The 24,172-nt window shown below is 44.5% G+C and overlaps 1 protein-coding gene across 4 annotated transcripts in view; it reads right to left on the minus strand.

Annotated features, from left to right (window-relative positions):
• SMARCA2 (SWI/SNF related, matrix associated, actin dependent regulator of chromatin, subfamily a, member 2) overlaps nucleotides 1-24,172 on the minus strand; it is a 129,283-nt gene that overhangs the window by 33,675 nt on the left and 71,436 nt on the right. For all 4 annotated transcript variants that reach the window (XM_060268717.1, XM_060268719.1, XM_060268718.1 and 1 more), the window contains 7 exons: nucleotides 19,503-19,589; nucleotides 18,234-18,280; nucleotides 16,962-17,128; nucleotides 16,562-16,725; nucleotides 14,961-15,188; nucleotides 12,901-12,978; nucleotides 7,765-7,983 (listed from right to left, as the gene is read on the minus strand). In XM_060268717.1, the coding sequence (XP_060124700.1) occupies nucleotides 7,765-7,983; nucleotides 12,901-12,978; nucleotides 14,961-15,188; nucleotides 16,562-16,725; nucleotides 16,962-17,128; nucleotides 18,234-18,280; nucleotides 19,503-19,589 (990 nt within the window). The remainder of the gene's footprint in view (nucleotides 1-7,764; nucleotides 7,984-12,900; nucleotides 12,979-14,960; nucleotides 15,189-16,561; nucleotides 16,726-16,961; nucleotides 17,129-18,233; nucleotides 18,281-19,502; nucleotides 19,590-24,172) is intronic.

Genomic DNA, 24,172 nt, shown 5'->3' on the forward strand with positions numbered 1-24,172 from the left:
TTCAAAATGACCCAAATGAAGAATTGGCTTTGCCTTCTTTCTGACCCTCCTATGAACAGAAGCGAACAGACTCCACCATTGAGAAAATGGCAACTTACAGCCGTAACCCACCTTCCAAGCAGTAAAAGTAAATCATTATTGAATTTTCAACTGACTGACAGCTTAGTGGCCAAGTAAAATAAAACTGGCCTTGTAAGATTATGATGTTTTGAGACAGAGGAGATATTTATGAAGCAGTGCTTGGTAATACTTTTGAAAGAAAAGGGTGGCGAAGGGGGAAGGGCCACAGTTTCAATTAGACCTGCAATTACAGCAGGGGGGGGGAATCATCACCACCCTCATTATTTTTAAACAGATTTATATACTGCCTTTCGTTCCAAAAAGAAATATGTCCCTTGGTGTGATCTTGTGCAGTCCTTCACCTAAGTCCAGGGGTCAGCAAACTTTTGCAGCAGGGGGCCGGTCCACTGTCCCTCAGACCATGTGGGGAGCCGGACTATTTTTTTTGGGGGGGGGGGAATATGAATGAATTCCTATGCCCCACAAATAACCCAGAGATGCATTTTAAATAAAAGGACACATTCTGCTCATGTAAAAACACGCCGATTCCCGGACCGTCCATGGGCTGGATTGAGAAGGAGATTGGGCCGGATCCGGCCCCCCCGGGTCTTAGTTTGCCTACCCATGCCTAGGTCCATGTGGGTGGACAGAAGGTAAAAAAGGGGGTTGGGAGGGGGAAAGTGGCAAAACAAGAGGGAGAGAAAACAAGGAGAGAGAGAGAGAGAGAGAGAGAGAGAGAGAGAGAGAGAGAGAGAGAGAGAGAGAGAGAGAGAGAGAGAGAGAGAGAAGGGGTGCCCCCCCACCCATATTTGGCCCCAGTGACTCCCCAGAGAAAGAAGATTCTCCAGCCTTGCACTACCAAGAGCGTAAAATACTTGGAAATCTCACTTTTTCCTAGGCAAAGGCATTGCTCTAAAAAAAGAAACTAGAAACCACCTTCTTGATCTCAAAGAATGGTACATGGCAACCACACAGAGGATGATACATAAAGGAAAGAATGGAAAAAATAGAGAGAGGCGCATAAATTTGTGGATTTGTTTTAGTCGGTGTGCAATGCCATTTCCCACATCCATGGACTGCAATTCAAACAATGCACACACAACACAATAGACGGATCGCGTGCGCCACTCAGCTCCCAGCCTGTTGCATGTACAATATTCACAAATAGCTTAACAGTGGGACGATGCCACCTGTTCCCATCTCTGCTCAATGCCCTCCTGTAGAGAGAATCATAGAGCTGGAAGGGACCCTCAGGGGTCATCTAGTCCAACCCCCTGCAATGCAGGAATCTCAGCTAAAGCATCCAGGACAGAGGGCCACCCAACCTCTGCTTTAAAACCTCCATGAAAGGAGAGCCCACAAACTCCCCTGGGAGACCACTTCACTGTAAAACAGCTCTGACTGTCAGAAAGTTCTTCCGAATGTTGAGTTGGAATCTCCTTTCTTGAAACGTGAAGTCATGGGTTCAAGTCCTACCCTCCAGAGCAGGAGAAAACAAGATTGCTCCATCTTCCCTGTGACAACCCTTGAGATATTTGAAGATGGCTGCTCTCATATCTCCTCTCAGCCTCCTCTTTTCCAGGCTAAACATACTCAGCTCCCTCAACCGTTCCTCATAAGGCCTGGTTTCCAGACCCTTCATCTTCTTGGTCGCCCTCCTCTGCACACCTTCCAGCTTGTCAATATCCTTCTTAAATTGTGCTGCCCAGAACTGCACACAGTATTTCAGGTGTGGCCTGACCAAGGCAGAACAGAGTGGGACTATGACTTCCCTTGATCTGGACCCCTAGACATCTGTTGAGGCAGCATAGAATAGCTGCATCATGTTCAGCTTGTGGTCCACCAAGACCCCTAGATCCTTTTCAAATGTACTACTGGAAAGCCAGGTGGCCCCCATCTTATATTTGTGCACCTGGTTCTTCCTGTCTAAGTGCAAAACCTGACATTTGTCCCTACGGAAATTAGTTTTTGTCACTCCTGGCCAGTTACAGAAGAGCACAAACCTCAGAAGGGGAAATGGACTAGGAAGGATTTGGTGGTGTCTGTTTTCTGGGCAGCCCCTCGTAAGGAGGCGCATATTGTGTGCCGGTGGTGTTGAGCACTAGGAAGTAACCTGGAGTACTGTGTCCAGTTCTGGGCACCACAGTTCAAGAAGGATACTGACAAGCTGGAACGTGTCCAGAGGAGGGCAACCAAAATGGTCAAAGGCCTGGAAACGATGCCTTATGAGGAACGGCTTAGGGAGCTGGGCATGTTTAGCCTGGAGAAGAGAAGGTTAAGGGGTGATATGATAGCCATGTTCAAATATATAAAAGGATGTCATATAGAGGAGGGTGAAAGGTTGTTTTCTGCTGCTCCAGAGAAGCGGACACGGAGCAATGGATTCAAACTTCAAGAAAGAAGATTCCACCTCAACATTAGGAAGAACTTCCTGACAGTAAGAGCTGTTCGGCAGTGGGATTTGCTACCAAGGAGTGTGGTGGAGTCTCCTTCTTTGGAGGTCTTTAAGCAGAGGCTTGACAGCCATATGTCAAGAATGCTGGGATGGTGTTTCCTGCTCGGCAGGGGGTTGGACTGGATGGCCCTTGTGGTCTCTTCCAACTCTACGATTCTATGATTCTATGTAACAGCAAAAGAGCGACCACTGCTCAATGTATTCAATGTACTGACTGGAGGCACAGAGCAGCGGTAGAGGCAAGCAAGGGAATGTGCCGAAGCTCAGGGGTGCAATCGATGCCTTGCACGCAAAGGATCCCCATTTCAACCCAGGGTGTCTCCAGGAAGGACTGGGAAGACTCATGCCAGAAAACCTGGAGTACAGCTGTCAATCGGTAGTGACAATATTGGAGTAGACAGACCCACGGTCTGATTTGGCAGCAAGGCAGTTTGCGATGGCGTCCCATGGGGCAGCCGCAGCTGGTGCCAGACGGAGGGTGCAGTTGCTAGCTGGCTAGGAGTGCCGAGTGCGAGATCTCGAACAAACATTAACTGGTCAGTGCCAGTAACTATTTCTCTCTCCCTGTTTTCCCTCCCTGCGAGAAGTGGAGCTACAGGGAACCAGGCAGAGGGCCTTCTCGGTGGTGGCACCCGCCCTGTGGAACGCCCTCCCATCACATGTCAAGGAAATAAACTACGTTTATCTGACATTTAGAAGACATCTGAAGGCAGCCTGTTTAGGGAAGTTTTTAATGACTGATGTTTTAGTTTCAGGTAGGTAGCCATGTTGGTCTGACGCCGTGTGTGTGTGTGTGTGTGTGTGTGTGTGTGTGTGTGTGTGTGTGATATATATATATATAATTGTCCAGCAGCATCTTAGAGACCAGCTAAGTTTGTTCTTAGTATAAGCCAGGGGTGGCCAACTCCCAAGAGATTCTGATCTACTCACAGAGTTTAAAACTGGGAGTGATCTATCCCCTTTTGGGGGGCTCAGGTCAAAGCTGTTGAGTTTTTTTAAGGAAGGGAAGCCCTGTTTTTTGGGGTTTAGGTCAAACTTTTTGAGCTTCTTTTAGGAGGGAGGGAGGCCCATTTTTGTTTAGGGCTTCAGGTCATAGTTCAGCTTTTTTTAGGGAGGAGGAAAATTTTGGGTGAGCTTTTTTTAGGGGTGCCAGTGATCTAGCAGTGATCTACCGTGTTTCTCATATTATAAGACACATCTTATATTTATTTTTTCCTCAAAAAAACACACTATGGCTTATTTTCAAGGGATGTCTTATTTTTTTCCTCCTCCTCCTGCCGCGGCCGGCATTGCTGCTGTGCCTATCTCTATGTCTTATTTTCGGGGTATGGCTTATATTCCTTGAATGCTTAAAAATCCTGCTATGGCTTATTTTATGACTACGTCTTAAAATAGGGGAAACAGGGTACCACAGACATCCAGTGCATAGCTGCCAAGTTATCCCTTTTTTTAAGGGATTTTCCATTATGCTGAATAGGCTTCCTCGCAAGAAAAGGGAAAACTTGGCAGCTATGATCCAGTGATCTACTGGTAGATCACAATCTACCTGTTGGACGTGCCTGGTATAAGCTTTCGTGTGCATGCACACTTCTTCAGATACAATGTTTTAATGTATTTTTAATCTCTCGTTGGAGGCCGCCTAGAGTGGCTGGGGAAACCCAGCCACATGGACAGGGTAAAAGTAATAAATTATTATTATTAGTAGTAGTAATAGTAGTAGTAGTAGTATTTCTTCTCCCACTTACGAGTCTTTGAAGGCAAACCGTATATTTCTGGAAAGGGGCCGTGTAGATCAGCTTTGCCTTGATGGCCAATGGAAACACACGGCAGTTTCACTTCTGCCCACCTGCACTAAAGGTTTTCATAGCTGCCATTTATTTGTCAGAAAGTTAACCACCCTGGTGCAGGAAATGCAAGGGCATTTGAATTTTCAGGAGTGGCCCCTCTGTCCCAAGCAAGCAAGAACCAGATGTTCCCTCAACATAAGCAATTGACAGGCTAGAGTATTTGGGGAGATTTCAATGAGGAGCCTCCGAAGAATCAAAACATCTGGATAGATAAGTATTTAAATCTTAAATGGACTATTCCGTTTCTCCTTCTGAGGCAGGCTTTTTGGATCTCAGCCTTGTCTAAGGCAATGAAGATGGAGAGAATGAATGCCTTTGTAAACTTCTAAGGAAGATTTTAATCATTTCCCCAACCAGACATGTGACACCTAGTAATTAGCGATTTGCTAAATGGCAAGAAACTGCCTGCATCCAATTAAGACGTGTTTACAATTATATGAATGACATGGAGAAAGAGACAGGCAGAGAGACATTTGCAGTGCAGACGGCATCTGAGCAATACGACCCACCCAAAAAGATTACGTTGACCTTTAACTGGAGCAGGAAATCTTGTTGGACCAAGTTTTATTCTGTCAGCGTAAGATTTCCTTTTAACAGCAGATTTATTGATGCCGTGCCCATCAACTGGGCAGCAAAATGGGACCATCCATGGACAAGAGAAGGGTTTCAAATTCTGTGTACTAAGGGCAGAGGTCAGCAAACTTTTTCAGCAGGGGGCCGGTCCACTGTCCCTCAGACCTTGTGGGGGGCCGGACTATATTTTGAAAAAAAAATATGAACGAATTCCTATGCCTCACAAATAACCCAGAGATGCATTTTAAATAAAAGGACACATTCTACTCATGTAAAAACATGCCGATTCCCGGACCGTCTGCGGGCCAGATTGAGAAGGCGATTGGGCCACATCCGGCCCCCGGGCCTTAGTTTGAGGACCCCTGACTAAGGGGATTCCTAAAGGGATGAAAACAGGGAGGCAGGGAGGGGGCCAAAAGCTGGAAATCTGACTGCCTTCCTCAAGCCCCTTACTGTATCCTGAACGAGAATCAGGAGATGAAGTTTGCAAGGCAGCAGCCCTAATCCTGGCTATCCAGGATGTTAGAAGCTTTTAAGAGTTCTGACCACTTTGAAACTAAAACAGTACAGTGGTAACTCGGTTTTCGAACAGCTTAGTTCATCAACAACTCGGAACCCGAACGCTGCAAAACCGCAAGTAGGTGTTCCGGTTTTCAAACTCTGCCTTGGAAGCCAAATGTGCTCCTGAGCTTCCATTTTCACTGTTACACAGATAATTTGAGCCCCCCCCCCCCCAATCACAATTAAAGCCTTCTATTTCTGATTGTAGTGTTGTGAAGTGCTTTTGGGTGCTTTTGTTTTTGCTATTTTTGGCATTTTTGTTTGTGTGGCTTTTTCATTTTTGTGACTGTGGCTTGTTTTTTGTTTTATGATTGATTGACTGATTGTGTGACTGCGGAAATGGATAAAAGCCCCCCATCCAAACAATGACTATCATCAGTGAAGGTAAGGAAAAAACAACTACCCGTGTTTCTCATATTATAAGACACGTCTTATATTTATTTTTTCCTGAAAAAAACACACCACGGCTTATTTTCAAGGGATGTCTTATTTTTTAATTAAGTACCGGTATCTGTACAGACCACAGACCTGCTCCCACCAGGTCTTCGCGCGCGGCAGGCAAAGGCTGCAGCCGGGTCCTGGGGCTGCGCGCGCGGCAAGCAAAGGCTGCAGCCGGGTCCTGGGGCTGCGCGCGCGGCAAGCAAAAGCTGCAGCCGGGTCCTGGGGCTGCGCGCGCGGCAAGCAAAGGCTGCAGCTGGGTCCCGGGGGTTAATGCGGCAGCAGCAACCCTTCTTTGCCACAGACCTGCTCCCACCACCCGGCACGGCTTATTTTCGAGGTATGCTTTATATTTTTCCACCTCAGGAAAATCCTGCCATGCCTTATTTTGTAGGGATGCCTTAAAATATGAGAAACACGGAAATTTTAATTTTTATCATCTACAATACTGTTTTATTTATTTTATGGTACAGTAGATTGATTATTGCTTTCATTTTATGGATCCATGGTCTCGTTAGATAGTAAAATTCATGTTGAATTGCGGTTTTAGGGCTTGTTTTTAAAAGTCTAGAACAAATTAATTCGTTTTGCATGACTTTCTATGGGAAAGTGGGCTTTGGTTTTGGAACATCCAGAACGGATTCAGTTTGAGAACCAAGGGACCACTTTATTGAGTGGAGAATCCACTGGGATCAGTGGAAAAGTGGATCTTCCAATCCTGATTCGTCCTGCCTGCAAGGACATTTTTAGTTGCTAATGGGGCAGAGTCCCAGATAGATTAAGAAGGGTAAAATTTGGGGTTGTGGATGTGCGCTGAGACACTTGCATCTCCAGACTCCGATATTTCCCTCTCCCTCACAAAAAACTGCCCGGGACCCTGTGGTACAGGGGAAAGATAACTGTATCCCTCCATGGGCCCACCCACCCATCAGGTCCAGAGCGGGAAAAGCGAGACCACGCTCTCCCGGCCACAGCAATCACAGTTCTACAGTTCGGAAACTGGGAGGGAGAAGGGATTTCACAGTTGTTCATTCCATGCGTGGCTTCATTTTGCCGCCCAAATCGCTCTAACTCCCCATCATTAGACAAAGCAACATGGGCGTACCCAGGATCAAAGCTGGGGGGGGGGCACACTAGCCACGCCCCCAGCCACCCAACTGGCTAGCTGGCAATGATGTGGCCAGGATCCCCCCCAGGAGGCATGGTCAACATCCACACCTCTCAGAGAAAAGGGGGCCGTTTACAAGGCAGCACATGGAGCCACCCACACTTTCACTCCTGCCTTGCCCACTCCTTTAACGGCAGTAGTGACTAAAACTAGGCAGCAGCTGCCTCTGTTGAAAGAAACCTGGACCTGGACCTGGGCTAACTTCAGCCCACACTCTTTCAAGTCACAGCGAGCACAGCACAGAAAGTGCTGCCCTACAATGCTCTGCAGCACCTCATTTGCATGTATGCAAATGAGGTGCCGCAGAGCATTGTGGGGCAGCACTTTCTGTGCTGTGCTCGCTGTGACTTGAAAGAGTGTGCAAATGAGGTGCCACAGAGCATTGTGGGGCAGCACTTTCTGTGCTGTGCTCGCTGTGACTTGAAAGAGTGTGGGCTGAAGTTAGCCCAGGTTTAGGTCCAGATTTTTTTTCAATGGAAGCAGCTTTGCTGCTGCTGTTGCCATTTTGTTTCAGGTGAGCTGGAGCACAGCAGGCAGTATCCCTGCCTGTCCTCTCCAGCTGCCCTGCTTCTAGGGAGGGGCAGCTGCCCACCCCTGCCCCATGGTGGGTACGCCCATGCAAAGCAACCTCGTCAAGGAAGGAAGGAAGAGATGGCACATACCCTCAGCCACTGTTTCTCCGTCAGAGCATCGCTGTAGTCCACATCCCTGCGCTGGCGGGACCCCCTCCCAAATATTTTCTCCTCCTCCTCCTCGCAGGTGAGCCTTTCCACTTCGGCATCGTCCTTGATTATCCAAGACGGCAGGTCGTCCTCCTCCATCAAGCGCGGCTTCCGCTTGGGATTGCGAGCATCTTCTCTGCGCCGGTCCAGGTCCATTCGCTGCAGGAACAACACAGGCCGCCGTTGAGACATTTCTGGCAAGCTGGGAGCTTGGAACTGGCTGGAGGTTTGCAGAGTTTTCGGCCATTCTCTCTCTCAACCAAGTTCCCTTCAATGCATTTTTTATCAAATGACTTAACATTTATTAGAATAAATCTCAACAAAACGCAAATTACAGTGACAGATAATTTCTGAAAACTGGGTGGGTTCTTTTTTTAATTACCAAGAGATGCTCAATCCAAGAAAAAGAAAAAAAAAGGAGGAGGGGGGCACTTTCAAGGGTTTTACAAACTAGGACATATTTTGTTGGGGCTGTTTTGCCTGTGCTTTAATGCTTACCAAATGCCAACACTTGCAGTACCTGACTTTTACATGCCCTAATGGTCCCTAAGAGACTTACGGTTTAATCCTCGAAGGATAAATATCAGCCATCTATTACACAATGGTACAAAGAGCTTAGAGCCCTTACTACAGTTGAATAAACTTTCTGCAAACATCACTTGCGATACATATTCAGACATCTGGGTGGCTTTTCCAATAAGTAAATAAATTCCAGAGGTGCTGATAAACTGTATTTAAAATAAAATAAACAAACCAGCAAGCACTTCCAACTTACAGAACCTCAGAAGTCCGTTCTGTTTCAGAGGGGTGGCTATTTTAGTCTTTTGCAGCAGAAACAAAGACTAACGAATTTTATTACGGTGGAGAAGAACTCACTTCACCAGACGCGCACTATTTAATTCCTGCTTTCCTGCCGATGATCCCCGTACAACTAGAATGTAGGAAAAGTACAGGAATATCTGCAAAGAGCACCTCTGAAATTTACGACAACGGTAGCAGATAGTGAGCGCTAGCAGGGATGTAGCCCAAACAAGAGGGTGTTATCTGCATGCTTGTGGGGAACCTTGAGACTTGCAAAAGTACAAAAAAACATTTAACAATTCTGAGAAGCCACAAATAATAGAGGGGAAATCAGAAAAGAACAAATTGATCATGGGTGCTGGGGGAAGAATGGGGTGCCCTTCTTAGAAGAAATGGCGGGCTTGAACTCTGAATAGGATAGCTCCTTTGAGGAGACAGCATACAAGGAATTTTTTGTGCAGGCAAAGAAGTATTTTTAAACAACCCTTTCCCCAAACTAATGTGATAGCAGGAGACAAAAATACTTCTAATGTGATTTGCCCAAGGCATGGGAAAAGGTCAACTCCAAATATATGAGCAGGCAAAAAATTCCAAGGACAAATATGGTTGACACCAGGGCCTAAGAATAAGAAATGTTTCATCCTATATGCTAAGAGTGAATTCATTCTCTGTGTGCGGATCCTTATGCAGCCAAAACAGAACAACCCACGTACAAAAAGCAGGTGGCAACAGGTTTGGAGGAACCTCAAGCTGCGTCAGACTACAAAAAACATATGTAAAAAAAATTAAGGGGGAAACACTTGGGAAGGGGGCAGAAAGAGCCCAATCGGGATTAAGAGGGTTCCAGAGGCGTGGATTGCTGGTTGAGGAACGGCAGAGGAGGAATGAAACGGAGGCTCTTAGAAAAGGCACGTGGAGAACTGCCAGTCTGACCAGAAAGACCCAAGACTGCAAAAAATAATAATGGAAGGTTGGATATGGTTTCTACCTCCATATAAAACAGCGGAACTGTGACTGTGTACAAGAAATGCCAAGGTGTGAGTCTACTTTTCAAGCTCAAGAGACAAATTTGGATTGTGGATGTGTTTTCCAATGGATTATTCCAGTTTAATAAACCAGCCAACCACTTCCACACCAAGATGAAGGAAGCTTGAGAAGGGATCCTCATTTATCAGGCAACTTTGGAAGAAAACCTCCTGAGCTCTAGGTCTATAGGACTGGAAGAGTTTGGATTTGATATCCCGCTTTATCACTACCCGAAGGAGTCTCAAAGCGGTTAACATTCTCCTTTCCCTTCCTCCCCCACAACAAACACTCTGTGAGGTGAGTGAGGCTGAGAGACTTCAGAGAAGTGTGACTAGCCCAAGGTCACCCAGCAGCTGCATGTGGAGGAGCGGAGACGTAAACCCAATTCCCCAGATGACGAGTCTGCCGGTCTTAACCACTACACCACACTGGACATGACATGACATAAAGTCTTGACACTATCTAGCCTTGCAGCTTTGAAATAATTATGGTCTTGCCCACCAGAGAAAGGCCGACACAGAGCCCAAGCCATTTTGCAATGCACGCCACTGATAATGGCTGTACTGTAAGATGAATAAAGCGCAGAATATTCTTCTTCCAGAGGTGGCTTAATTCATTTGCAGGGCGTGAGTTGAAATATTTTTAATTAAGTGCATTCCTGAAGGGGCATTTGAGGGCAATGACAGTCACCAAACTCCCACAAATTGATCAACAAGAGCCTGGAAGCTTTCATTAACTTATCCAAATGAAGAAGGGAAAGCATCCTGGTCAGCGTTGCCCAAATGTGCTCTTGGCTCATGTGCTCTGCTATGGTAATGTGAGATTAGCCCATGAGAAGAAAGGTGAGGCATGCAAAATATCTGTAGGTATCTACTGTAGGTATCTACTGTTTTAAACATGGGTACTTCTAATTACCTATGTTTTTATGTCAGTGGGTCTGTATTACCGCCCTGTAACTCTGCTTGCAGCATCTTAAAAAGCAGAGACATCACCTTGCCGACAAAGGTCCGTATAGTTAAGGCTATGGTTTTCCCAGTAGTGATGTATGGAAGTGAGAGCTGGACCATAAAGATGGCTGATTGCCGAAGAATGGATGCTTTTGAATTATGGTGCTGGAGGAGACTCTTGAGAGTCCCATGGACTGCAAGAAGATCAAACCTATCCATTCTTAAGGAAATCAGCCCTGAGTGCTCACTGGAAGGACAGATCCTGAAGCTGAGGCTCCAAGACTTTGGCCACCTCATGAGAAGAGAAGACTCCCTGGAAAAGACCCTGATGTTGGGAAAGATGGAGGGCACAAGGAGAAGGGGACGACAGAGGACGAGATGGTTGGACAGTGTTCTCGAAGCTACCAACGTGAGTTTGACCAAACTGCGGGAGGCAGTGCATTTCCATCTGGCGTGCTCTGGTCCAGGGAGTCACGAAGAGTCGGACACAACTAAATGACTAAACAACAACAACAACAACTCTGCTTAACGTCACCATAACGTTGGCCCTTCAAAAGGAAGGCAGAGGGAGCTAGCTTTGTTTTGTTTTAAAGAGAGGTTGCAGGCTCATTTCACGGAAGGGAGGCAGGAAAGAAGTGGCACCTGCAATGGTTTTTGGGGAGGAAGAGCATTTTTATTTGCCTCAGCCCCAACAGGGTAGTGATGCCCTTACAGAGGTTAGGCAATTTGAGATGCTACACTTAAGGATACGGGGAGCTTGCAGATACCCCCCCCCAGTGCCAGATATGATGCCCATGCTGTGAGATTGACTGTAACCATTTGTGCTCCTGCTCTCTGACTGGCCTCCCAGCCCCATCCCTCCCTTGGTGCGTGAATGTGGCCAATGCCCCCTTTCTTATCCATCGTCATAAATCCACCGCTCTTAGCCCCTCCTAATGTTATGCGCAACGACACAACCCAAAAGCGTTCCTTCATTTTTGCTGTCTAAAAAAGGTGGCTCATAAAAATGTCCTTTTCGTTGTTCTGATCTAGTGATTTTTGTTGTGTAGGTTAATTTTTACGCTGCCTTGACTGCTGCCAGATAGCTATTCTTGGAGCAAAACTCTCTTTCTGGACGCAGCAGCAGCAGCTGCTTGCTTTCATTTCCCCAGATCCGTGGCGGAGAAGCAAGGGAAAGGGACAGGGCATGAAAGGCAAAGAGGAGCGACCACTTGGATGATCAGCCGAGCAGGTGCAACAGCAGCCTCTTGTGGCACATCGGGGAAAAGGCAGCCCTCCCAAGATTTTCCGTCAGTCCACCGGCCACGTTTCATACTGGTTTTGTAGGAAGGAACAAAGAACCACTCATCCGGTTCATCAGCAAAAAATATGGAGATGGCGGCAGATTCAGATCCATTCATTTCCCTCCCTACTGGGCGACTCGGGGGCTGAATTCTTAGAACAGGAACACAACTTTACGAGTTCAAGTGATGTACTTTCAACCGGGGCTACACCATTACATATCTCCCGCTTGGACTACTGCAATGCGCTCTACGTGGGGCTACCTTTGAAGGTGACACGGAAGCTACAACTAATCCAGAATGTGGCAGCTAGACTGGTGACTGGGAGCAGCCGGCGAGACCACATAACACCGGTCCTGAAAAACCTACATTGGCTCCCAGGACATTTCCGGGCACAATTCAAACTGTTGGTGCTGATCTTTCAAGCCCTAAACAGCCTCGGCCCAGTAGACCTGAAGGAGCGTCTCCACCCCCATCGTTCTACCTGGACACTGAGGTCCAGCTCCAAGGGCCTTCTGGCGGTTCCCTCCCTGCAAGAAGCGAGGTTACAGGGAACCAGGCAGAGGGCCTTCTTGGTGGTGGTGCCCGCCCTGTGGAATGCCCTCCCATCAGATGTCATGGAAATAAACAACTATCTGACCTTTACAAGACATCTGAAGGCAGGCAGCCCTGTTTAGGGAAGCTTTTAATATTTGATGAATTATTGTATTTTAGTATTTTGCTGGAAGCCACCCAGAGTGGCTGAGGAAACCCAGCCAGGTGGGCGGGGTATAAATAATAATGATAATAATAATAATAATAATAATAATAATAATAATAATAATAATAATGTTGTTTCAAGGGAACTAAATGGGACTGTGCAAACCTTCGCTGGCCCCTGAAAAGGCCATTATTGAGGAGGGTGCATTTATGGGAGAGGATGCCCCAGAGGTCTTTGACTCCACCACTAGGCTAGGAAGGGAGGTGCAATGGGAATCAAAGGAAGGAAGATAAAAAAAATTAGGATTTTATGGTATCATTACCATGAAAAGATCGAATTCCTCTTCGCGCCGCGCAATCATCTGATTCAGAGTCTCATCATCAGGAACTTCATCCTCTTCCTGCAGGTGAGGAGGCAAAATCACAGAATTTACAGGCATGCACCCACCGAAAGATGCACAGACATTAATGAGACATGTGTAAAAAACATCCATCGGAGGACAGTCAACTCTTTAATTGCTGATTTGCCCAGTCGGAACAACTGCAAACCATATGCAAGAAACAAAGGAAGCCTGTAGAAAGAAAATTGCCTTGGGCATGTTCTGAATTTTACATTATTATTATTATTTTGTACCGGTAATTAAATACAATTTCTGGTCTTCCTTTGTAGGAAGTATATTGAAAACATGCATGTTTGTTCAGAAGGAAGTTCAAGTTCAATTGACGTTATTCCCAAGCAGTCGTGGCATGTGGTGGGGGGCAGAGATGCCCTCCCCTCACTGCTGCTTACTGCTGCTGCCCAGAGTGGCTGGAGAAACCCAGCCAGATGGGCGGCGTATAAATAACAAATTATTATTATTATTATTATTATTATTATTATTATTATTATTAGTGGAGGGGGGGCGAGGCGGCGGCCATTCACGTGAACCAGTGGCCTTCCTGCAGGTGTACCTGGCGCAACGGGAGACCGTGACGGAAACCAGAGTGCACGGAAACGCTGTTTACCTTCCCGCTGGAGTGGTACCTATTTATCTACTTGCACTGGTGTGCTTCCAAGCTGCTGGGCTGGTAGGAGCTGGGACAGAGCAACAGGAGTTCACTCTGTTGCGGGGATTCAAACCACCAACCTTCCGATCGGCAAGCCCAAGAAAGCTGTCGTGAGCCTCCCTCCTTGCTTCCAAGTTCTCCGTCTCGCCAAAATCTTCAAGGGGGGAGGGAGGGAGGCAAGGGCTTTAAGGCCGTCTCTGTGCTTCCTGCACAAGGACTGTCCGAAAGCAGCCAAACACCGTTCAAAACAGCCTCCACCCCCCAAGCTGAGTGCGTTGGAAGGGGAGGCTGGGATGATGCGTGTGCCCATCACAGCAGCCTATCAGAAATTTCCATTATTGCCTCTCCCTTTCTGGACCTTATAAAAGCACCACATGGGGATCGTGCCAGTAGGATGACGAAAACGAAAGAGATACAGAGAAGGATTTGACCCAATGCACACTCCTGATTAGAAAGGGGTGCTTTGGGAAAGGGAACAACGGAGAGAGGGGGATTTCTGCAACATGTATGCAAGGCTTTTATTCAGAGTCAACAATTCAACAACGTAAGTGGTTCCATAAAATGTTCCCGTGAACAGCCACTGGATTTTCAAAACAAGGTTTTTAAAAATCCGTAGCCGGGTTTTCCAGCAATTCCTGGTTCTTATCATTTGTAAAGTCACGATGCTGAATCGTATATGTATGCCTGGTTTTTTTTTGTTTCTATTTTAAGATACTATAAATATGAGGATCTGAGCAATTTTGGAAACACATTCAAAATTACAGTATTTCATTTTACATAGAAATAATCTGATCAGCCGCTAGGAAGCAGCATACTTATTTCAGCCTTGAGGTACCTTAATGAAAGGGGGGAAAATGTTTTCCCCCCTAGAATTAATTTGTCCATCTTATCTATATATGAATGCATATTCAGTGCGGGATTCAGCTTTCATGCTAGGAATCTTTGCAAGCGTCACCTCCCTTCTCCCCAAACGACATCTTCATCAAGTTAGCAGCATTTATGGCTGCAAACATGCCCACGAAAACACGGGGCCAAGAATGCCGGCTGCTGCTATTTCAGAAGCCAGAGGGAAGGCTGGCATTTCCAACGCTTATCTCCTTTCCCTTCCTACGACCAGCATCAATTATGCAAAACAGCAAACATTCCCAGATAGGCAAAGTGGGACACACTCTGCAATTTCCCTCGGCTTGGGTGATTAACACCGGCCACAGAGTTCAGACTGGCTGGGCACATGGTTTTCGAGTAGACATAGCCAACAACACCATGAGCATTAGATCCTGGAAATGGGGGAGAGGGGAATGCAATCTTGAATTTTTAAATCGAGTTTGCAGACTACCTCGTTTTCTTCTTCGTGTTCCAATATGGCCTGGAGGAAAGCCCTCCGTTCGTGGCTGGAGGACTTCTGGTCAAACATGCCGGCTTGAATAACCTTCTGGTCCACGTTCAATTTGTACTTGGCAGCGGCAAGAATCTTCTCCTCCACGCTGTTGACAGTGCACAGTCGCAGGACACGGACTTCGTTCTGCTGCCCGATGCGGTGGGCTCTGTCTTGCGCCTGCAAGTCCTGCGGAAAACACATTGCATGGAACGGATTAGTCCTGGGGGGGGCTGGCTGAAGCAAAGCAAAGCCACGGTTTTACATATATATCTACAGTATATCTATAAACCCATAAAGATCAAAGGCTAAAGATGACAAGCCGCAGTGCCAAATTCAGAAACTGCTTAAACTTTAAGCTTTCGGTGCACAGAATTATATGAGAGGAGCATGGCTCATTTAATGAAATAAATATAATATTTATAATAATTTATTATTATTATTAATAATAATTTCTACCCCACCCATCTGGCTGGGTTTCCCCAGCCACTCTGGGCGGCTTCCAACAAAAGATTAAAAATACATTAAAACATCTGTCATTTAAAACTTACCTAAACATTAAAAACTTCCTTTCAAGTTACTTTATTGAACTTAAAAAAATAACACAAATTCAAAATTATCCATAACAGATAAACATCAAAGAATTGTCAATATCTATTATACCTTATCACAGTCTTCTTCTAGTTCCATTGACTTCTCGCCAACTTCATCTAGCTTTAAATTTATATTTATCTAGCGCACTGCTTGTGTCTGCTTTAAATAATTGCGTAGCCAAGATATTGTACTTTCTTAAACCTGTTCGGTATATAACAGAAGCTATTCAAAGGCTGCCACAGATTTTTATATCCTTTCCAATTTGATGCTGCACATGTGGTGGACTTGCAGAAAAATTAAGGAATTTTGGGATGAAATATCTATGGAACTAAAAAAAATGCATAAGATTGTGTTTACAAAAACAAAAGAAAAACACAGTGTCTTGGGCTCCTGGGCTCCAATATCCCATAAAGTGCAAAGGAATTGTTCTTCTATGCGGCAGCGGCTGCGAGAATTTTAATGGCAAAGGGAACGGTTTCTTTGTGTAACAAATGAAGGCTGAAAGATGGAAACAAGAAGAAATTCCAACTAAAGAAGAGTGGCAAGAGAAATGGATGAACTCTGCTGAGATGGCGAGACTAACAGGGGAAATTTAGGACCACTTCCCTAAAGGAATGGAAGAAGTTTTCGATATATTTTGAAAGCAATTGTAACCAATTGACATCGCTTGTAGGGTTAAAAGAAGTTTTGTGAGGAGTAATTTATAAATTACTGTGAAAAGAATTAAGAACAGATGCATTGGGAATTTGAGTTTATAACAATAATTGTAGTAACAAAATGCATGATTAGAAAGACTTTAGAAAACCATCTGTCGGGTTTGAAGGAAGTCTTAGGCTGTGATAGTCACAAATGATGTTTAAAACGATGTTATGCTGGAGAATATGTGTAAAAACTAATTAAAAAATTATTATTATTATTAGAAGAAGAAGAAGAGGAGGAGGAGGAAATGATTGTGGTCTGTAAATAACCTGGTGAGGATTCCAGTCGCTGTCGAAAATAATGACGGTATCCGCTGCCTGGAGGTTCAAGCCCAGCCCTCCTGCCCTCGTGCTCAACAGAAAGATGAAATACTGGGAATTGGGCTCGTTGAACTTCTTCAGCAGGGCTGCCCGGTCCTCCGATTTCGTCGTTCCTGAAAAGAGGAGCAGGCAAAAGAGCACGTGTCATTGCAAAGCATCTCAAAGTGGTGATGCCCTGTTTAATTCTCCTTTTCTGATGTGAAGGAAGGGAACGCCTTCTCAGTGCCCTGGACCACCAGATGGCAGAAGGCGGGGAGAAACAGGGGTTTGAGAGCTGGAGTCCCTGGCCCCAAGATCACAAGACTGCCCCTCATTTATTTCCCAAGCCCCTTTCACTTTGGAACATTACCATCAAGTCGCAGGTAAGCAAAATTCCGAAAAGCAAAATAGTCTTCCATGATGGTCATGAGGGACGTCATTTGACAGAAGAGGAGGACGCGGTGGTTGGTGGCTCGCAACTTTGGCAAAATTCGATCGAGCAGCTCAAACTTCCCCGAAGCCCGATAAAGCTCAGCTCTGGGAAGAGAAAAGGCTGGATAATCAGTATTAACAAGGCTACATTTGCACATGCAATTAGCAGCGCCAAACTGCATCTCAATTTCTAAGCACATCCTACTTCTCGCCTATGGGCTTGTTAAGTGGAACGTTTGGAATGGAGGGCAGAAAACAAACCATGTGTGGTTCCTTCTCAGATATTTTGGTGCACAGGACTACTTCCCCAAACCCTACACAAAACCCCAAAAGATAAAAGGCCCAGCCTATCGCCAAGCAGCTATCTAAACACTGGACCCTAGAAGATTCTGTGAGGGCAAGTTCTAGGAAGTAAAAAAGAATGATTTATAAGAAAAAAAGATGCTGGAAATGTATGCTGGAGGAGGGGAATACATATCATATGTGGTGGCGGTCCAAAAAAGTAACATCATACTGGGAACATATATATATAATGAGTTAAAAAGACTACTAAAATATACCTTCCCAAAAAAAACCAGAATTGTTTCTGTTAGGATTGATGGGGAGAGAGATTAGAAAAGAGGATCACAGAATATTTATGTATGCAACCACAGCCGCCAGAATACTCTTAGCGCAGAAGTGGAGGATTGGAGGGCAAAGATGGTGGAATATCTAGAGCTGGCCAGGCTGACCGGAAGGGTGAGAGATCAAAAAGACCAGAAATCTCAAAAAGAATGGTGTAAATTTAGAGAATATCTGAAAACATTTTGTAAACCAACAATAACGCTAACTGGCTTAATATAATACCTACAGCTGTTTAAAATAAGAAAGGGATATGCTAGAGAGTAAATTATGGAAAAAAATATAGAAACAAAAAAAAGAATGAGAGGATAAAAAAAGAAAAATAGAAAACCAACTGTTAAAGAAGGAGGAAGCTGAAGCTGATAGAACTTATACAAAATGGATATAAAGTGTGATAACAGATAAAGGGTGGAGGGTGGAGGGGAGTAAGAAGGAGTGTATTGGCTGGATGTATATATTGTACTATGTAGAACAAATAACGCTGTACGAAGATGTATGAATATTTTGATTTTATCATTACTTTTCTTTACAAAATTGAAAATTCAATAAAAATCATATGCAAAAAAGGGAAGTAAAAAAGAATAGTTACCCATTGATGACACCATTTGAATAGCCCAAATGTTCAGCAAAGGATTCCTGAAAATGGAGAACAGCAAATTACTTAACACTACTAGATTAAACCCCACTCAACAGAACTCTTTCTAAACTCCTAAATCTAGGTTGGGGGTGCAACTGTGAGTAAAATAACAGATTTTAAAAATGATTTTTCTCTTATTAGTGCATAGACCACATTGTAATAAACATACTTCTCTGATGTGAATCAACTGGCAAGCTACTTGCAACTTATTGAAATGGATGGATTGGTAAATAACGGGCCAATAAAAACCTCCTATTTTAAGATAGCATGTCATTTTAATAAAGTATGAAAAATTTCATTATGTACCAATATGCATATGCCTTAAAGAATGGCACATTGATAAGATTAAATCTTGCCTAAATATTCCTTTGCAAATGGTGCATAAAAATGAACCTTTTTAAAACAATTAAGCTAGAAGATAATGAAATACCTTTTATCTCATTCAGAGTGGCACATGACACTAGGTTATGGGAAAGACCCACAAATGCTGTTACAGGCAAAAGCTTCCTTAGACAATCCTCAAAAACAAGCTTTGTGCATTGTTTCATACTGTTCCAATGCATGTTGGAACATCAATTACACCTGTTCTGGGTAGACCTCACTGCAAGGTTGTAGGGCAGGGGCCGGCAACCTAAGGCCCATGCGCCACAAGCAGCCCACGAGGGTCGATTAACCGACCCACGAGCCGTCCATGAACCGAGCCGCCCGCTCGGCGAGTCCCCGCATGCTGCGTTAAACTGGCAAAGCGCGGTGTGGGGACTCGCTTCCACGGCGCCGGAAATCGCGTCTGCACAGACGCCGAAAATGACACCTGCGCAGACACAGGGGCCAGAAATTGTGTCCATGCAGACGCAGGTGCTAGAAATTGCTGACCCCTGTTGCAGGGGGGGGGGGATTACATTCTGTGAGGGACACATTTCAATGGGAGAAATACTACTCTGTGAGTCAACATAAGATCAGTGTCTGTGCCTGAATAATTCCTCCTCATACGAGGGACAAACCCTTTTGCCTCCTTTTATTGCTGGCATTTTGGTTGTTTAGAAACAGATTGCTTTTTTTCCTAAAGTTCCCTAAAGAGGCTGTATTTCCACATCCTGGGGGCTTCCCCCTTTGGCTCTACCCTACAGAGAATTATTGAAGACCCGAAAGAAGAAAGCCCAAGTCTCCTCTATCCCATTATTAACCCCTGAGATAACCAAGGCGCAACGCTGACTCACTCACCTCAATGTGCTGAAACATATAAGGGTGATTGCAGATCTTTCTTAATTGCATGATGGTGTTCATTAGAGTCTTGGCGCCGCCTTTGCCCTGAGGAAGGAACAGATGAGAACAGTCACAAAGGCCAGTGGAAATCGGGGCAGATCCCACAAAACGCGGCAGACCATATAACTAACACAGGAGAGATACTTTAGGTCTCTTGTAATATATTTTAGCCCTAAATATCCCAGACTTCTATTTCTTGTTAGTTAACACGAGCTGTAGGGATTTCAAAGCACTCCAATGTCCAGCTATATATAATGAAATCTGCCCGGAGAAGTCCAAACTGTGAGCAAGAGGCCCCGAGGCCCAGGAGCATAAGAGAGTCCTGCTGCCTTGTCCCAGCCAGGATAGGAAAGCATCTTTCAAAAAGAAAGCTACATTAGCCCCAGGCTGGCTGGCCGGCCAAGGGCTCCACGCATCAGATCTACTGGAGCATCAGTGGAACTCTGGATCCAAATTTCCCAGCATCCCATCCTGCCACGCCCTGCATTTCAGGGCTTCCTACTGGCTAGGGCTGGGCGATATCTTGATATATGATCCAAAACCAGTCTGAAGTCCATATTGTGATACAGTGGAACCTCGGCTGCCAAAGACTGCAGAAGCTGAACAATTCGGAACCCGGCAGGCTTCTGGCGAGCTGCGGACATCAAAGGAAGTGCGAGATAGCCTCTCGGGGAATCTCGAGCTTAACGGAGCGCTTTGAAGTCACGCAAAGGCTCTGCGGACTTCTAAAACCTCAGGGGGGGTTACCCTGAGGGTCGTGGCACCCAGCTGTGCCCAGCGTGCCCTCCTACGCCTGGTTTTTCTAGGTTTTTATAGCCTGGGAACCGGGCGTGGGATTGAGCTGCGGGCGCGAAAGGGGAGAGACCACTGGCTCCGTTAAGCGCAGTCTCTGGCTTCCGATGGTAAGCAGCAAGTTCTCTTAAATTATAAACAATCCGTGTCAAAAGACGGAGGAGATAATTGGTTACTGATTAGAGATCGGATTTGTGAAGCTGTGGGGCGCAAAAACGGGGCCCGTCCCAGCAGCGGGAGAAAATGGCGCAGTAAGAAAATCGGAGGAGCTGAGCTATGGAAAGTGAAACTGTCTGCCTGCGGAGTGAGTTTTGCAGAAGTCCTTGTTTATTTTGTAACAAGGCAAGTTTTGAGGGGTGAAAAGAATTACCTAAAGACTCTATATTGATACTTTGTCTCTATCTTGGTGGTGGATCTGCAAGTGATCTAGATACTTTGTATTATCTGCGCTCTAGCCCAGAAAATACGATCGGCTTTGATCTGCCTGAAAGCTGTTTTAATATTGCTACAGCACTGAAGCAGGGGGAAGAGAAGGCTGACTTTTAAAACAATTACGAGTAGAGTATTTCCACACTAACTTCGAGCTTTGAAGGGGGGCCGATTTTGGATTGAGCCATCAAGAGGCTGAAGAGAGGGATTTACAGCTTTAGAAATGCAGATCTTGGGTCTTTACTCTTCCTAATTAGATACTGTGTATCATCTGTGCTTTAGCCCAGAAAATACGATCGGCTGTTTTAACACCGCTGTAGCATTGAAGGAGGGGGAGGAGAAGGCTGACTTCTAAAACAATTACGACTAGAGTATCTTCACACTAACTTTGAGCTCTGAAGGGGGGGCCAATCTTGGATTGAGCCATCAAGAGGCTGAAGAGGGGGATTTACAACTTTAGAAGTGTTGACCTGGGGTCTCTACTCTCCCTAATTAGATACTGTGTATTATCTGTGCTCTAGCCCAGAAAATACGATCGGCTTTGAGTTGTTTGAAAGCTGTTTAAATATTGCTGCAGCATTGAAGAAGGGGGAGGAGAAGGCTGACCTCTAAAACAATTATAAGTAGAGCATTCCTACACTAACTTTGAGCTCTGAAGGGGGGGCCGATCTTGGATTGAGCCATCAAGAGGCTGAAGAGGGGGATTTACAGCTTTAGAAATGCAGATCTGGGGTCTTTACTATCCCTAATTGGATTAAGCCTGCAAGTGGCTGAAGCTTTTAACTTGTTTTGGGTCTCATTGGACTCTATATGTGGATTAAGCCTGCAAGTGGCTGAAGAGTTGCGGGACTTGGCTTCTTTGTTTTAGGTCTTTGAAATTAAAGGTGAACTCAATTGAGTAAGAAGCGGAAAGGAGCTTATTAAGGAGGGACTGAGTTAAGGGGAATTGCAATCTGCAATCCTTCTATGTACTGAGAGTGGAAAAGTACTGAAAGAGGACTGAGAATTGATAGTATACCACCCAGTGGTGGAGAAGGGAATATACATACTCAGGAGTTGGGACAAAGTATAGCGCCATCTGGGGGTAAATTGGGTATTGCAGGAACTTGGGATTTTGAGCAGTACCCTCTAGTGGTGAGAAGGGGGATTTTCTTTGCTTTTTTTTTTGTTTGTTTGTTTTTGTTTCCCTCCTGAATAAAAATGGCAGGTAAAGAGGAAAAGAAGCCGGCAAGCACACCGAAAGACAGAAGAGGCTCTAAACAAGAAGAAGTTAAAGATCTAGAAGCTTTATGGCAAAAAATCAAAGATGAATTTAAACATAGTGAACAGCGAATGGATAAGAAATTGGGAGAGATTGACAAGAAGATTGAAGGAGCGGTGGGAGAGCTTTCGACTCAGATAAAAGATCTGTCAGTGAGATCCAAAACAATGGAAGATTCAATTAAGAAGACACAAAAAGAAGTAAAAGAGGTTAAAAAGGAAACGGATAAAGTGAAAGACAAAGTGAAAAAACTGGATAAGGCACATGAACAAATGCTTGACAATTTGGCATTGATAGAAATGAAACAAAGACAGTTGAATCTGAAATTGAGGGGTATTCCTGAAGAAACGGGAGAAGATATCAAATCGAGAATAATTGCTGAATTGGCAAAATGGATGGGAAAAACAGATGAAGAAGTGAGTCAGACAATTGTAAATGTATTTAGAATTAAGGTGAAATCTGCAAAGGCCAAAGCAAGGAAAGCACCTGGTGATTGTGTGGTGATATTCAATACAATGGAGATGAAAAATGAGATTTTAAGACTGAGTTTCACCAACAAGCTAATCATCAGTGGTAAGCCTATAATTGTGTTTAAAGAGATACCAGGAAGATTTTTGAAAAAACGCGACAATTATAAAGCAATGGTGGCCTTGCTTAAGAGAAATGGAATTCAACATAGATGGGAATACCCCGAAGGAATGATGTTTCATTATAAGGAGAAGAGACATGTGCTGACAAGTATACAGGATATCGGAAAATTCTTGAGGAAGTACGAAAATTTTTTGGGAGAGTTGGACCCAGAACTAGCTGTTCTGGCAGAAGTAACAGCGGAAGAGGAAGAAGACCCAAGACCACAAAGAAGGAGGAGAAAGAGAAGAGAGGAAGAAGAAGAAAAGGCAGAGGAAGAAGACCAAGATCAAGAGTCAGAGAGAGAGGAAGAAGAAGAAGAAGATAAGGATTTAAATAAAGAACCCGACCAAGTTTAGTAAAATAATTTTCTGCTCTTCCTGATAGTAGGAAGTAAAATGGCATTGAAGTTACATTCCTGGAACGTGAATGGCTTGAATAATAAGACTAAAAGGAATAAAATTGATCATGTTTTGAAGAAGAAGAATTTGGATATAATTTGTCTTCAGGAAACACATGTGGCAAAAAAACATAGTTATATTCTTAAAAATAAAAGGTTGGGTAAAGAGTTTATAAGTTCGATGGAAAAGAAAAAGAGAGGAGTGGTCTTGTATATAAAGGAGAAATTAGATCCGAAATTGATTTTTAAAGATGAAGAAGGAAGAATAATCGCGGCTCAAATATCGATTGAGGGAGAAAAAATGTTAGTGGTGGGAATCTATGCACCGAATGAAAATAAGGCTGAATTCTACAAGAATCTGGAGGAAAGGTTGACTGAATATATGGATCAAAAGATAATGCTTATGGGCGATTTCAATGGAGTGACAGTGCCAGAATTGGATAGGACCAAGAAAAGGAAGAATGAAGGTAAATTACCAAAATCCTTCTTTGAACTAGTAGAAAACCTGGGTCTAGTGGATATTTGGAGACTGAGGCACCCTACAACTAAACAATTTACATTCTTCTCAGAACCAAATCAGAGTTCGGGAAGGATAGATAACATGTGGATCTCCAAGGAACTAGTGCCCAGGGTGAGTAAAACAGAGATAATACCACGTACACTGTCAGACCATAACTCTATATTCATGGAATTGAAAAACAAAGACCAAAAGTCCTTCAGGTGGAGAATGAACGAAGATTTATTTGATGATAAAGAGGTGGTCTCGAAAGCTAAGAAGACCCTGAAAGACTATTTTCATTGGAATTTATACAAGGATACCGGACTGGATATGGTATGGGATGCAAGTAAAGCAGTGATGAGAGGCTTTCTAATACAGCAAAACAGTTTTCTGAAACGAAAGAAAGAAAGGAAGAAAGAAGAAATTTTGAAATGTCTCATGGAAAATGAGAAGAACCTGATTGATAAACCCGAGAATCAGCAAATAAAGAATAATATAAAGATGTTACAGACACAATTCTCCATGTTGATCAATCAGGAGATTGAGTGGAAAATAAAACAAATGAGACAAAGAAATTTCGAATCGGCGAATAAAACAGGAAAACTGTTGGCTTGGCAGTT

Source organism: Zootoca vivipara, chromosome 16 (assembly GCF_963506605.1).
Source record: "Zootoca vivipara chromosome 16, rZooViv1.1, whole genome shotgun sequence".
Classification (NCBI taxonomy): domain Eukaryota; kingdom Metazoa; phylum Chordata; class Lepidosauria; order Squamata; family Lacertidae; genus Zootoca; species Zootoca vivipara.